Source organism: Amphibalanus amphitrite, unplaced genomic scaffold, assembly GCF_019059575.1.
Source record: "Amphibalanus amphitrite isolate SeventyFive unplaced genomic scaffold, NRLGWU_Aamphi_draft 000027F_arrow, whole genome shotgun sequence".
Lineage (NCBI taxonomy): Eukaryota > Metazoa > Arthropoda > Thecostraca > Balanomorpha > Balanidae > Amphibalanus > Amphibalanus amphitrite.
In genome coordinates, this window is record NW_024881523.1 from 1,357,471 (window position 1) to 1,369,689 (window position 12,219).

The following is a 12,219-nucleotide window of genomic DNA, read 5'->3' on the forward strand; positions in this document are numbered from 1 at the left end:
GGGGGAGCGGGCAATAGCAAAAAATATTGCCCGATGTGACGTCACTGTCGCCCGAGGGTGAAGACCGAAACAGGTGCTATTGCCCGAGGCGAAGCCGAGGGCAATAGCACTTGTGGAGGTCTTCACCCGAGGGCGACAGTGACGTTACAGAGGGCAATATTTTTGCTATTGCCCGCTCCCCCATGCAGTATTCGTTTTATTACATGGCCAACTCTCGGAATCTTTACTTAGTAGGTACTCATTCATCCCGTAATAAAAAATATCCAAACACAAATATCATGGTACAATTGAATGTATTGGATATACAATCATAGCCACGTCACATGTCTACGACTTTGAAGGCTTCTGCGCCGAGTGGGAAGTTCCCTTCATCGCTGATATCCTTTTCCATCGACGTGAACAGGTACTGTTTCACGCCGTACTTGAGTGTGGAGACTCTTCGATTTGTAGCGTTCACCGTCCTTGCCTTTTACAGTAATGAAGAACTCCTTCACAGCGTTGTCCAGGACATCGTTGCTGTGCATGCAGCTTTCAACAGATATGCCTTTTACTTGCAAGAACTCAATGAAGACGTCTTCTGCTGATTTAATCACATTTTTAGTGCCCTGAGCCCTGCGCGTTGAAAATAGCTCATCCAATTCACGCGGCTCCAACAAATTAAATCGGGGTATTTGAACGGACATGTTCAAATGACGGCCCAGTTCTTGATGACTTGACTAGCCAATCACGAAATCAAACTGAACAGTCTGAGAAAACGACGATAAAATTACGACATTTGAATTTTTGTTCAAACACCACTGCGCGAGCAACTTACTATTGACCGTTGACATGGCAACCGCTTCTCACCTTCAGAAAGGTCAGTAACCTGACACTGAAAGGTCAGTAACCTGACACTGAAAGGTCAGTAACCTGATGCCGGGCAATAGTAAAAAATATCTCATGCCAAATTAACACAGGAGCCATGTAATAAGAAATGTTGCTCTATCACGAGTAATGTTATCAGCCGGAGGATAACCGCAGAAGGCAGCACAACAAGCAGCGAAACACGAACAGAGAGCTGACACGAACTGACCTTCAGCGCGTCAATCGGCTTCTTTGTCTTTGTTGTGGGTGACATTCATATGTAACTGCAACCAGACTGACTGTTTTTAGTCCTACTGCATCCTATGATACAGGGACTTTCGAGTAATTAATTACTGTTATATTTTTCACAAAACCTTTAATTAAAAAAAGTATGCAAAGGCCTTCAAAGATTCATGATTGTCAAACATAACTATTGCCGCCACTTCAAATAAACTTCGTGAGGAAGAGCGAGGGGAGAGAGAGAGAGTGAGAGAGAGAGAGAGAGAGAGAGAGAGAGAGAGAGAGAGAGAGAGAGAGAGAGAGAGAGAGAGAGAGAGAGAGAGAGAGAGAGAGAGAGAGAGAGAGAGAGGGGAGGGAGGGAGGGAGAGGCGGAGAGACCCACCATACGTCTCGAGCGAGAGTTTGAGCGCGTCCATCCACTCCTTGGCCTTGCGTTTGGTCCAGCAGGAGACCAGCAGGTTACGGCTCGAGTTGACGATCGTCAGCGATTTGGCCGTGTCCGAGCCGAGGATGCCCCGGTTCACGTCCCAGCCATTGTCCATCAGCATCACCTGAGTCACATCAGAGGCGGTCATAACTATTACCGGGACTATACCACAGTCTGTCAGAGCTACCACCTGGTCACACCAAAGTCGGTCAGAAATATCACCTGGGTCATGTAGTCCGCTGAAAATACCACCAGTGGCCGTATTCACAATCACGGGTTAAGGGCAGGGGTAGGAGTAACGGGTAACGGGCCATTTTTATGGCCGTATTCACAATCGAAGTTTACCCCTGATGGTTGGCGGTCGCCCGGCGCCACGCAGACGGCACCTGGCAGGCGTGGTGCCGTCTGTGTGGCGCCGGGCGGCCATCAGGGGTAAGCTTCGATTGTGAATACGGCCACAAAAATGACCCGTTACTCGTCACTCCTACTCCCTACCCTTGACCCAGGCCATGATTGTGAATACGGCCACTGGGTCACATCAGAGCTAGGCAAATTTATATCAAATGGTCACATCACAGTGTGCACGAGTACGAGTTAGCTATTCCTTTCCTGATCATCATTACAAGTCCGGTTACTGCCGTCATTAGCAATGCCGTCATTCGTCAATAAATGCTAAAATCAGGAAAATGTGACCTCATGCGACATGAATAACATATTACAACGATGTTTTCTTGCCTTCGAACGCCGCTAGCCGTCAGGTTCGTAATTACAGCGGAGGGGCTCTCACCGAGTGCAGTGTTCCGTCACGCGGCCGGACGTACGCCACGTACGTGTCCTTCACGATCAGCCAGCGTTTCCGCCACAGGGCAAAACAGTTGGCCGCGCATTTACGGCACCTGGCGGCAGGTGAGGTGGGCGTCGGAACGGCGCCTCGGAACCGACAAACAGCGGCAAGCGACAGCAGTGATGCATAGTGGAAGCACGATATTGGGCGTGACATGTCGCGACGAGCCGACATGAACGATGTCGGCAGAGCAGGAAGTGACTATTGCGATCAGTTTCAACCACTTGGTCTACAATAATAAGCACCAAGGGTGACAGGACAGGAAATGACCGGAATTAGCTGACACCTGTTCACGGTGCTTTATACAAGGCTAGGGGTAGGAGTGAGTGTTGTTGCGACTTGCGGAGCTGTCCACTTGTCTCGAATGACTGGGCCGATATGCGTCTCACTTCGTCGGACGGGACCCTTATGAATCTTGCCTCTGTGCGCTGATATTTTGAGGAGTTGGTGAGCCTAGAACACGTTTCCGTCTATGTACGCCGTTTGGGTGCGTTATCGGTTCCTGCTGATCTGTCGTTGAAACCAAGCAATTTACCGTTATAATGTTAGTGGTAGGCGAATGGATGCCCTACCTTTCCGAACAGCTTGCCATATTATTCTAAGTAACTTAACTTGACCTGACCTATGACCTCATGTATCATTGGACACGGTTGGCGTTGAAACGCACGACTTCCCCGGCGGTCGGCGATTCGTATCAGTTGTTTACAGACATTTCACAAGCGCGGCACCCGCCACCCGTACTGCCAAGCCCACACATGGATTAGCAGCCCACACATCACGAAGCTTTCCAAATAGCGAACCTGGGACTGAGTCACACATGAACTGCGTCATTTCACAGCTGCCAGTACGCCGGCTCAATGGCTTCTCGTTCCGCTGCATGATCGGGGAGTGTGCAGGCTGATGCACTGCTGAATCACCGCCCAAAGCTTTTCCCAGTACGGTGTTTACCCTTACAGGAACATAGCGCAGCTAGCTGCTCTTTTAGTTTGAAATCTGAGAGGCTTACAGTCGTATATTGGTAACGGTATTGGAAACACTGTTGCCGCAGCGAATGGACCTTTCAGGCGGGCGTAAAACATGAGAAGCTTGACGACATTTGAAACAAATATGTTTTTTTGTTTTTTCTTCTTTTTTTTTGATACAGTTCCTTTATTCACCTATGTATGACACCGATTCACAGGATATTCATTAATGCTTAGCAATACCCAATGCTGCTGCTGGTAGTGGTACGATCTACCATTTTCATACGGCAATGGGGACACTTTTTTCATCAACTTTGTTTGTACCCTTTTTTCCCCTCAGCCCGCTGCAATCTATCTAACCATGAACAAGGCGGCACGACAGCGTAAGCGGCACCCCTTCCCCTCCCACTGCAGCCCGAATCTACTTCGGGCGACGTCCTCGCGCGCCACCCGCCCTCTTGGCATTGTATTTTCCTCTCCGGTCGAGCTTCCCCGAGCTCGACCGGGGAAGAGCTAATATGTTTGTTATATGTATTCTAAACATGATGCAAAAAAGCCTGAGAGGTAAAGTTCAAATAAAACAATCCAGACGGCTAGAAATTGCCCCTGCTGATGCAGAAGCTTTCTTATGCCATTAACCAGTACTTTTCAATTTAACTATCGTCTAAATAAGCGATTAGCCGCGAGAAATGAATACCGGACCAAACTGGATTTTTGTTCCATAGCCATAGTCAGTACGCGGAAAAGTTTTTGCCCGTGGTAAGGTCAAATCTGGAAACGAAATCATCGCGAAGACACGATAAAAGCCTGCTAATGCTGTTGGGATGGGTGAATGCCACTAAATGGTGTCCCGGCCTCCCGTGTCGCCGGTCGGCTGGCAGTGGGCAGCCGAGCGACGGAGATACTGTGGCCAGCAAGCCAGCGGCCTAATGGACACCGGACATTTCGGCGGCCTGTCTCTCAACGACAGAGGCAGTGACAACTGGATCAGACTTGTGACAAAAAAAAAACTTGACCACTGGAGCAGACCTGTCAATGGCAAGAACATGACGACCAAAATTACTTTATTCATAGTGTCGACCACATCAGACCTGTAAGCGGAAAAAATCTACGAACTAGCTCAGTGTCTTTCTTTATGCATGCAGTCGTGCCATCTCGCAATTTAAACTGCGTTCAGTAAATATTTAAGCCGGCCAAACTCACGGCTCCATCAACCCCGAAAGCTCAGCTGTCTTAATAACCTCACGGATGTAAGTCGTAATGATTGACAGTCTGGGTGGGACCCCGACCCAACACAGGCCCGTCCCTGTTTACCCTAAGCCCGGTATCACCAACTCACTTGAAGCAGAGTCCGCAGTAGACGGGTCCGCGGTTGCCCTGTTTGCTGCCGACCCGTTTCCGCACCAGGCCCTCCTTGCCCTTGATGCCCAGCTCGTGCACAAACGACCACTGCGATACTTCCAGGAAGTCCAACTGCCGGCGAAACGCACCAAACGGTCAGAAAATAGCAACACCATCAACTCTGGAAGAGAACTTGACACTTGCACACAACAACGGTAATTCACAGAGGCAGGCCTAACAGATAAAACATATTATAATTTGAGACGGAATAAAAGCGGCAGCGCACGGTAGGACAAACAACATCATACGGCATGGCAGCTGGATGGACAAAAGAGGCAAAAACTGATATGCCGTATAATCATATCAGATGACAATGGAGAGTGTCCCCCGGCATCCAGGTGGGAGTGCTAAGAGTCAGACCACCGAGGAGGGAGTGCCCAGACCACCCAGAAGGGAGTGCCCAGACCACCCAGGAGGGAGTGCCTCGGCCGGCGGAGAGTGCCCGGGCCGCCGAGATTGTCCCGACTGTCAGGGCGTTCCCGGCCGCCCGCCGGTCGCGGCGCGATGCTCACCATGTCGTGGTGGTTTCGGTACAGCCGAGAGCGCAGCACGGCGTTCAGGTAGTCCTCGAGCTGCTTCATCCGCTCCGGCAGCTCGTCTTCCGTTAGCATCGAGTCGCCGCGCTTCGGCATCCTGGTGAAAAAAAAAAAAAAACAGAAAATGTCGTCAGCACATACCGACCTAAGCGGACGCAGCGGTCAGAGGAAGGCAGATGCAGACACAATCGTCAGCGGACAGCTGTAAGCACAGACATAGCCGTCAGCGGACAGGACATACACGGACGAAACCGTCAGAGGAAAGCAGATACAGACACATTCAGTCGGTGCATAGGAGATACAGACACAGTCGTAAGCAGAATGGACATACACGGACGCGTCCATCAGAGGGAACCAGATACAGACCATTCGTTGGTGAACAGGACATACAAATTACAGACACAGTCGTCCACAGACAGCAGACCGAGAGGAGTACAGAGATGTCGGCTCCGAGTCCTCCGACAATCAGCCAACGGAGTGTCCGGCAACGCCGCCTACTAGACTGGGTAGGGAGCGTGGACTGCCTTTGATACTGCCCCGAGTACGGCGAGGTGTTCTCTTACAACCTGGGATATTGACCTAGGTATAGTGGGGTGCTCTACACTGACACAGGTATGGTGGACTGTTCTCCATACTGACCTGGGTAAGGTGGGCTGTTCTCCATACTGACCTGGGTAAGGTGGGCTGTTCTCCATACTGACCTGGGTATGGTGGGCTGCTCAGCACTGACTGACCTGGGTATGGTGGGCTGTTCAGCACTGACTGACCTGGGTATGGTGGGCTGTTCAGCACTGACTGACCTGGGTATGGTGGGCTGTTCAGCACTGACTGACCTAGGTATGGTGGGCTGCACTCAGCACTGACTGACCTGGGTATGGTGGGCTGCACTCAGCACTGACTGACCTTGGGTATGGTGGGCTGTTCTCCATACTGACCTGGGTATGGTGGGCTGCTCGGCACCCTTGCGCTCCATGTACGTCTTCCTGCGCAGCTTGTGGTGCCGCGTGCCGAACGGCAGCCGCATGGCGGTGCGGAACAGGCGCAGCGACTTGTGCAGGCTGCTGAAGTGCTTGTACCGGCGCCGGATAGTCCACTGGAACGAGCCATGCTGGCACTCGATCACGTACCTGCCGGAAATCGTACGACGCTCAATGGACTTCAATGAAAGCAGTCAAATGTCAGCAGAGGGTATATAAAGATTAACAGCAAACTAGTGTGCTGATCAGAGCAACTTAACACTATTCACAAACACCAGTAGCAATGAACTGCCCCCGTACCGCAAAGGGAAATTTTGCACGTCCACACCTAAGTCGATTGTGATTTGTAAATATTTCATCAGTAAAACACTACACACGGAAAATAGTTCGAATCGCGTACTCAGGAAGGTTCGTTAGTCTGATTAACTATCAGAAGAGGAAAGATCAGCGCTGAGCACGCGGACTCCCAGCTGACCGGGTACATAGGTATAGCCAGCGCCGCGACCCTGCGTGAGTCAGCGTATCCGCACCGTTCCTTATCAGACGGGGCTAATCTCGAGCGTTGGGACAGGGGACGCAGGCGGTGCTGCGGCCACCACAATCCCGCTCAAATGTTACCAACCAAAATTATTGTGAATGCAGAAGCCTTGTCGGGACGATTACGGCTTTGAAATCGATATCATTTTAACTGTTGAACTCTGTACAATAAAGTAAAGAGTGTATGTACAAAGAGTAGGTGAGCTCTGTACACCAGAAACTGAGTAGATGCACAGGGGTCTGTGTTTTACCACAATAACATGCATGACGGAAGCAGCGTAGTCAGAGTTGGAGAACGAAAATCCCCGATCTGTAGAGCAAGGATGCCCCGCCGGTAAGACACAGGTTATTTGGGATATACGCTGTCTCTAGGAGCCTTATCTGGTGGTGACTGGCATGGCTGAAGCATATTTTTTGTTGAACCCGGGCGGGCAGTTCCGTTGGGCGCTGAAACCTGATGCTTTTAACACAAACTGAGTTCCACCAGTTTTCCCGGTGTATGTATGACGTGTTAATCGAGCCAGACGTGTTTTCCTCGTGTCAATCACATGAGTAAAAGGTGTGTACGCTAATCGGTCGAATGATCGCGGCTTTAAAACAGCTGTGGCGTACCAATTTACCTGCTAAGTGACGCGAAATGGAGCAGCAAGCACACGGGGTTTAAATCATTGATCGAACATTTCATTCAGCTGCTCACTCATGCACGGAGAGCTAGAGAATCCTTGCAGACGTTGATGGTACTGGACGGGCGAAGTTAGCCGGCTGGTTGCACTCCATCCCTGGGCCTGACGTGTGACCATTCCGGACGGATGAATCGTGTAATTTCCGCAGCCCGGCTCGCTTACAGCACGTTATGGTACGGTGCATACGGTTCAGTGCCGTACCCGTACCACCAGGGCAAACTAAGGCACATCATACTATCGCACAGTACCAACAAAGCACGGTGCATACCACAGCAACCACGGTAGAGTACCGGTCTCGCGGGTTTTAGCGGTAGGTTTTGCACCTAGAAAATTTAGTGTACTTCAGGCTATATCTTCGTCGTCTTAAGCTTTTAAGTGTTGAAGGTGCGATCGACTTGTTGGTTCACAAGCCGGCCATGATCGTGTAAAATGGCTTCATCGTAGATCGATTAGTTTCTGAGATATAACCGGAAATGTAAAAGTGCAAACCACCACCGTCACGATACCACCACGCCCCGCCGGCACTGTCCGCCCGCCTCCCGCCGGTACTCACAGGTAGGGGTTGAGCAGATGTGACGTGCTGGTACGCTCGTACTTGGTAATGGTACACCGGATCGGCTGGCTGGGTATGAAGCAGCGCCGGTTCACCGACTTGAAGTCCTCCGGCGGTGCGTGGATGCTCGAGAACGGCAGGCTGCGCTTCGCTGTGAGGGGAGCGGCGGGATAATTAGAGGGGTGGGCGTCGGTCGGGTTCAGGAGTCACAGCACCACAGAACAGTTCAGCATAGCACAGCACAGCACAACACGAAACAGCACAGCACTGCACATCTAGTCAATGGTGACTGGATATGAATATCACCGTTCTGCTAATAAACTGAGCCCAGCTTTTTCGAGTAGGTGTATTCCTGAAATCAAATGAGGACAATTCGGGTAGACGATGGATTTCGAAATTAAAGATGATCCTAGGATTTCTGGGATAAAGGTGATCTCCAAACACCCGGAAAATCTCGGTGGCCGGAAGAAACCGTCAATTTATTTTGGTCTAGGCGGTCAGTGCCGACCGTCTCCGTTGGCGGGAGTGGTCTGAAAATAACCATCCCCAAATATTTATTACAAAACGTTTTCAAAAAAGTAAAGACACGAAAAACACGAATAGGAAAGAATGAAAAGAAAAATAAAAAAACGAACCACATGGCCGCATTCAACCGCAATGATACCTACGTCGAAGCACTAGTTAGTCCCTTTTTTAAAGTTATAGTTCTAAAACATGACTTTTACCGATATCATTTCGCGACGAAAAGCATCCCCGTCAAAAAGCATAGGTACATACATTTTCATTTTGCAATATAGTTTGCATCGAAATAGACACTGTATACAATAAGTGTACAAAAAAGGCGGTAAAGTTATTCGAATGAGTGAGAAAAATGTCACGGGTTTATCCTTGAACTTATTGTGAGTTTCATTAGCGAGTGTTGCTAACTCCCTTTTCCCTTCTCCAGTTTTCGCAGCGTGACGCATCAATTTCTACTTGTTGCGCCCGGATGGATGCACGGACCGTGAGCCCCCATAAAACATTCGGACTCAGTTAATAAAAAAAATGTGCCTAATCGCAACACGTCCAGCTGTAAAGCGCAGTGTGACCGATGTCGGTACCACTGTATTAGCTCGCTCAGTTCCATGATTACGTCCTGATAAATGGCTCAACGAGTTGTTCTATCAAAGGGGCTGTAATAACGTTTGATATTGTTTTTGTTTTACGTTTTTTTCCTTCAGATTTCTGTGGGGAGCAGCAAATGTTAATGGACTGCTCCAATTGTTCTGTTCGTGCATCTAACATATTGGGCTGAGATAAGTAGCCGTTAGGAGTTGAACCTTATGTTTCCTTATCAGGCATTAAAGGAAAAGATTCAACCCAACGGTTAGCGTAGTTTCCTTTCAGCCCTTGAAATAGGCCCACTGAGCTGACCCTTACAGTCCCCACTGTCGTGGTTTCGCTCAGAGAGAGTCGATGGCGTGTGGTAGAGCTACTGCGCAGAGCACCGGGCAACGTGCCTTATCCTCTGACGTGTGGCACGAAGGCGCTGTCATTATTCGTAATAAGCCAAAATTTGGCCAGCTTGTCTTTTGGCATCGGCCTGCAAGCGGGACGGAATGAAAATTTATCCGAACTAGATGAATGATTTTTTTTTAAACAAAATTGTTGCTCAATTGCAGTATTGTATGTAATGTACCAATCTCTCCATGCAATTATGTTTAAAAATACTCTTACAACCCATGATAACGAGAGTGTATATGCAGCTCGTGGAACAAAATGAAAATATATGACCTGTGAGGAATGTGATATGGAGATTCTCCTGAGAAACCAATCATCCAGCATGTTGAGAACACCAATAACAGCAGCAAATATGCGAGCAACACAACTCGGTACTATTTCTACTGATCGCGTACTTTTGTGTGTATACACATTGCGTAGTGCGCAATATTTCCGACACCTCCGATACAATGCAGTGACCACCATAACCAGCATGCAATAGCTTACCCTTTCGACGTTTGACAACTGTAGCCAAAGCAAAAGGGAGTTACAAGGTGACAAACAAAACACGATCCTATCGCCTACCGCAACATTATGCTTATTCTCAACAAAAACGCCCATGGGGGAGAGAGTCAAGGAAAATTACAACACGCCTTACACCTAACCTGGTTACCTGACAGACCGCAGGTCGACATGAATTAAATAAACAGGCATCTGCCGAGACAGCGTCTGTCACTCTGTACAGGTGATAAATTTGGCCTTATCGATAGCGGACAACAGGTCGACGGTGCTGGGAAGATAGTACACTTGTGGGGTCAGCTGGGCACTGGCCGGCGTGGCCGCCATCGACCGTCCCATTATGTAAGGCCCAACACTGCCCGGTACCGGGGGTCTGCTTTCTGCCGAAGGAGCGTCTAAACGAGAAAAAAACTTGCAAATTCAATGACAGCCATCAATTCTCGTTATAATTGCACACCCCTTACTCCCTACTGTATGTGTTTTTTAACGGAAAAGTAGTATAATTCCCGGGCGTTACTCCGTCAAAAAACACCGTTTCTTTCTGGGTTCAATGCAATAATCTGCTAGAAAGAATAAAATCAAAGGAAGGTCAATCCTTTGACCTTCAAGTGTCAACACCAATCCCTAATTTAACCCTATTAGTGGCAGGGGGGGGGGGGGTTGTTTTCATCCACCCCTCAGGTTTTTCGGGAATATCTCCGAAAACGCTGAAGCTACGATGCTGAATTTTTTTGACTTTTCCTAAAACTAAATTGGGCACATTCCCTGAAAAGTTCAAGTTCATAACTTTACCAGGGGCGGCTCCAGAACACTGGGAATTGGGGTGTCCTATTCGTGAAGCGAGTCATTTGGGCGAAGATCACGATGCTGATGTATTATAACTGTATGCACCAGTTTTACGAACAGTGAATGAAAGGTATCATGTGATAACATATACAAAGTTATTGTGCATCCTTTTTTGGCACGTTTTTGCTATAATAGGCGGATCCAGGCGTCCAAAAAGGGGGGTTATGTTTTACCTCCCAACATAGGTGCCCTGACACCGCCTATGCATGACCAATACAATTGTAGTCGTTCTCTCATAAGAAAATTGTAACATAACAAGACCATTACCACCCTTTTTAGAAACAGTACCAACAAAAACCTTATTTACTATACTTTTTGTGTACCCCCAATCTCAATGATCTGTATCCGCATATGATTTTTGAAAATGCATATTTTTAGGATCCATGTGAATTCCTGGTTCATTCTCTATCGATCGGCAAAAGTTGCGTTAGGATTGGTTCAGAAACCTGGCCGTGATAAACAGTCTAAAATGTATCTGCAATTTGCCCGTTTTTACCCCCGTCTACCCCCCTATTGACATTTTTTAATTTTTATTTTTTAGAAATGTAGATCACGTTGAGCGAAATCGAATGCCGTTTGAATTTTGAAAATCGGCCCGTTAGATCTCGAGATATCAAGGGGGGGGGTCGTAAACAGCCCCCCCCCCCTGCCACTAATAGGGGTAGCCAGGAGCCTGCCACTAATAGGGTTAAGCCGGCTGCACGAAACGTTTTTAGCCGAGTGTTGGCTTTCAAGACTTACGTACTCTCATGAAACACGCAAAATCGGCCGACTGTGAATGCAGCAACATAGCACTGTGGGAGTGCGAGTGGACTGGAATGACATTCACTTTGAGTTGAGTGCCTGCTTCAGTTTCTAAATACCCCCATTCTCCAAAAGACGATTCATGAATAGTGAATACTTCAAAGCACAGCTGGACAACCCAAGAATGCTACAATGTCAGTCGGTACTCGGGAGATGGGTAGCCGAGGGAGCAGATTTTGGTGAAGATTGGCATAAGGTATATGAAATGGCATATAAGGTAACGGCTTCAACGCGTCTGCAATCACTACAGCACAGAATAATCCACAGGTATTTTCCCAATAGAAGATTTTTGCACACAAGACAGGTAATAGATGATCCATTCTGTGACAACTGTGGAGAAATAGATACCATACAGCATTACTTCTTTGGATGCTCCTACAGGGTGTCCCATAAGTTCGTTCTCACCTAAATTTTACGTTTTTAGGCTTTCTTGCTTAAAGGCACGCTGAAATTGGTTCGTAACTGAGCTTACATGGTTGCCATGGCTGGTAGAAATATGCTCCACAGTAGCTAATTTCTGTAGACAAAATAGTTTTTGCTAGAGAGCCCGCTTCCTACAGAGACGGCT

General features: G+C 48.4%; 1 protein-coding gene across 3 annotated transcripts in view; it reads right to left on the minus strand.

Moving 5' to 3' along the window:
- Positions 1–12,219, minus strand: part of LOC122364689 (phospholipase D1-like) — a 40,923-nt gene that overhangs the window by 23,166 nt on the left and 5,538 nt on the right. For all 3 annotated transcript variants that reach the window (XM_043335308.1, XM_043335327.1, XM_043335317.1), the window contains exons 3-8: positions 8,004–8,154; positions 6,189–6,380; positions 5,230–5,350; positions 4,656–4,789; positions 2,298–2,406; positions 1,466–1,634 (exon numbers count right to left, since the gene is read on the minus strand). In XM_043335308.1, the coding sequence (XP_043191243.1) occupies positions 1,466–1,634; positions 2,298–2,406; positions 4,656–4,789; positions 5,230–5,350; positions 6,189–6,380; positions 8,004–8,154 (876 nt within the window). The remainder of the gene's footprint in view (positions 1–1,465; positions 1,635–2,297; positions 2,407–4,655; positions 4,790–5,229; positions 5,351–6,188; positions 6,381–8,003; positions 8,155–12,219) is intronic.